We start from the raw sequence: 3,303 nt of genomic DNA, 5'->3' as shown, positions 1-3,303 counted from the left end.
ACGTATCGCGACCTCTTCATCATAAAAAAAAAAAGATGACAATAAAAGGCTGTTGAATAACGAGAAGTCTGTAAAATCTTCATTGGGGGAAGAAGCCGGCCCAGAGTTTCATCCATTGGTGCCATTCCCTGCAGTGGCACAAGCACGCAGGGAGATCTGGAGAACAACAACAGACGTGATGGTGTTGAGGGCCAGTCTATGGGAGGATCTGGAGAACAACAAAAGACGTGATGGTGTTGAGGGCCAGTCTATGGGAGGATCTGGAGAACAACAAAAGACGTGATGGTGTTGAGGGCCAGTCTATGGGAGGATCTGGAGAACAACAAAAGACGTGATGGTGTTGAGGGCCAGTCTATGGGAGGATCTGGAGAACAACAACAGACGTGATGGTGTTGAGGGCCAGTCTATGGGAGGATCTGGAGAACAACAACAGACGTGATGGTGTTGAGGGCCAGTCTATGGGAGGATCTGGAGAACAACAACAGACGTGATGGTGTTGAGGGCCAGTCTATGGGAGGATCTGGAGAACAACAACAGACGTGATGGTGTTGAGGGCCAGTCTATGGGAGCTCTGGAGAACAACAAAAGACGTGATGGTGTTGAGGGCCAGTCTGTGGGAGCTGGACAACAACAACAGACGTGATGGTGTTGAGGGCCAGTCTATGGGAGGATCTGGAGAACAACAACAGACGTGATGGTGTTGAGGGCCAGTCTATGAGGTTGAAGACAACACCGGTGAGGGCAGCAGGTAGCAGTGGAACACTTGAGGCTTTTGTGGGTAAAGTATAAAAGCACGGCCAAGGTCTGACCGTAGTTTTACGGCCGATGAAACCTGCAGGACATGGGAAGAGACATTGTTTGAATGTTTCACAAGCAAAGCTGGACGTAAACTTGTGCGTGAGCGTAACGTGAGCGTAACGTGAGCGTAACGTGAGCGTAACGTGAGCGTGAGGCCGTGAGCGTAACGTGCGAATACCTGGTCAGGTGACGACTTGACTCGTGCACCTCCATCTCTGTGCTTTTAAACTCATTCAGCTCCTTCCGTATGGCGGCCTGCACAAGACGCACACAACCACATATCAATATGTATATAATACTGTATAGAGAGGCAAAGTGACCGCCTACTTCCTGCTTCAGCACTGTACCAGAGATTTTCATCCGTCATTTATTTTCCCATAGACATTTTGTAAAATGCTTATCAAAATCGTTTTACTTGTTCAAACCAAACGGTTCAGCTATATTTATAAACAGGAGAGACCGCATAACATTTCAATCGGACCAAAACGTAAAAGAATTGCGGATTTAAAGAAAATATTCTTTCGATGTAATTTTTTTAAAGTCCCTGGAAACCAAAATCCACAAAAACGTTCTAACTATGTTATTTAGGGTCTTATGTTAGTAATTGTCTGCCTCAGAAATTATTATACATTACTTTCAACCCAAAGCCTTAAAATCGACACTTTTCTACAAGATTCTACAAGATATTTCCTCATTGAAGAGAGCAGTGCGCGAGGTGCTAAAATGCAGGAGCTTATGACGTCATAAGCTCTATATAACCTTTGTACACGCGCGCAACTCGCCCTTCTCCTTTTGTCCGTTCTTCCCCACAGCGCTGTCTGTCTGTCTCCCTCCCACTCTGTGTGCTGTGTCGAGCGGCTGCCTGCCTGCCTGCCTGCTCTCTCTCTCTCTCTCTTTCTCTCTCTCTCTCTCTCTCTCGGGACTAGTGAGAGAGAGAGAGCAGGCAGAGATCTCTTCCTCTCAGTACGCTATGAGCGGAGGAGCAACGCGCGAACACACACACACACACACACACACACACACCCCGTGTGTGTGTGTGTGTGTGTGTGTGTGTGTGTGTGTTCGCGCGTTGATCTCTCTTTCCTTCTCTCTCTCTCCTCTCTCCTCCGAGAGAGAGAAATTTTCCTGCTGCAATCGGGACATGCCCACACAGTCCGCGGGAGAAAATACACTCTAAAAAATAATAGATTCTCATCACTTTTGCCATGACTGTCAAACCTAAATTTATATACTTTGCAACGTTCATCATCGTTCAAATTTGGCTGGTGGCTTATTAACATAGGGTCCTGTGATGTGATGAACTCAAAATGCTAAATAATAAAGAAATATTTCTGGTTTCCAGGGACTTTAAAGTTTTGGTCCGAGTGAAATGTCCGATGGTCTCTCCCGATTCTAAATATAGCTGAACCGTTTGGCTTGACGAAGTAAAACTATTTTAATAAGCATTTTACGAAATGTCTATGGGAAAATAAATGACGGATGAAAATCTCTGGTACAGCGCTGAAGCAGGAAGTAGGCGGTCGCTTTGCCTCTTTATACACAGCATGCTTTAATCCGAGTAGGTCAAAGATTGTGTGTGCATTCACCTTATCAGCTGCTGTCAGCCGAGTCCAAGGCTTGTCTGCCCTCCTGTCATAGTCCTGAGCTTCGGCTACCTCCACATAGTCACTGAAGCGAATCAGGATCTTGGCCTCCCTCAGCTCCTCCACTGTGGGCCTCTGGCTAAGCTGGGGAGGGGGGCGGGGGGAGGAGGGGCATCAGTCAAATCAGCAGGTTGCTGGACTAGCTCCGCGCCAAGCCGCGCAGCATGCTGAGGACTCGTGTGGGTGCAGGAAAGACAGCTGGTGTATCAAGTGAACAGGTGCAGCGCAGCAGCACTCTGAAGGTTTAGACGCTCATGCGTGGGACTGGAATGCTTACTGGTTTAGATCTCTGGACTGGCTTGAAAGATCTGGGACGTTGAGTGAGAGTATTGCTCTTTCATCTGTTAATAACTAGGGATGGGGCCGATCCGATCCAATATCGGTATCGGGTGCCGATATTGGCACTAATTCACGGATCGGATCGGATTCTTTTTTTTTGCAATTCCAGCGTGGGCCGTAATTTGCCCATGTATAATAGCATCCTTCTTTGCCTTGTATATTTTCTTAATTTTGTCTGCTTTTTGCAAAGTATATTTAAAAATATACATATTTAATTGGCAAAATATTTGCCTATACTGTATATTCAAGAAAAATATTGTTATCGGGATAATATCGGTATCGGCAGATTCAGGTATCGGAATTGGATCGGAAGTGAAAAAATGTGGATTGGTGCATCCCTATTATAACTGATGTAGATTTAGTTTTAGATTTACTCAGTGGCAGGCCGCGCATGGCCCTGCAGTGGAACAGTGGCGATTGTATCAGTGTCTTTGGAAGTGGTGAGTACATCACAAATGGAAGGGCGGCTTGCTTGCTTGTGTGTGTGTGTGTGTGTGTGTGTGTGTGTGTGTGTGTGTGTGTG

At 46.4% G+C, this 3,303-nt stretch overlaps 1 protein-coding gene across 1 annotated transcript in view; it reads right to left on the bottom strand.

The window, feature by feature from the left end:
• Positions 1-250: 250 nt before the first annotated feature.
• The window catches only part of phactr1 (phosphatase and actin regulator 1), a 26,407-nt gene continuing 23,354 nt past the window's right edge, over positions 251-3,303 (bottom strand). Inside the window, exons 11-13 of the mRNA XM_083648176.1 lie at positions 2,385-2,525; positions 977-1,053; positions 251-832 (exon numbers count right to left, since the gene is read on the bottom strand). Coding sequence (XP_083504302.1) covers positions 817-832; positions 977-1,053; positions 2,385-2,525 — 234 coding nt within the window. The 3' untranslated portion in view covers positions 251-816. The remainder of the gene's footprint in view (positions 833-976; positions 1,054-2,384; positions 2,526-3,303) is intronic.

Source organism: Poromitra crassiceps (assembly GCF_964638095.1).
Source record: "Poromitra crassiceps genome assembly, chromosome: 12".
NCBI classification, from domain to species: Eukaryota; Metazoa; Chordata; class Actinopteri; order Beryciformes; family Melamphaidae; genus Poromitra; species Poromitra crassiceps.
Note: the sequence above shows the minus strand (reverse complement) of the source record. Positions and strands in the feature narration are given on the sequence as shown.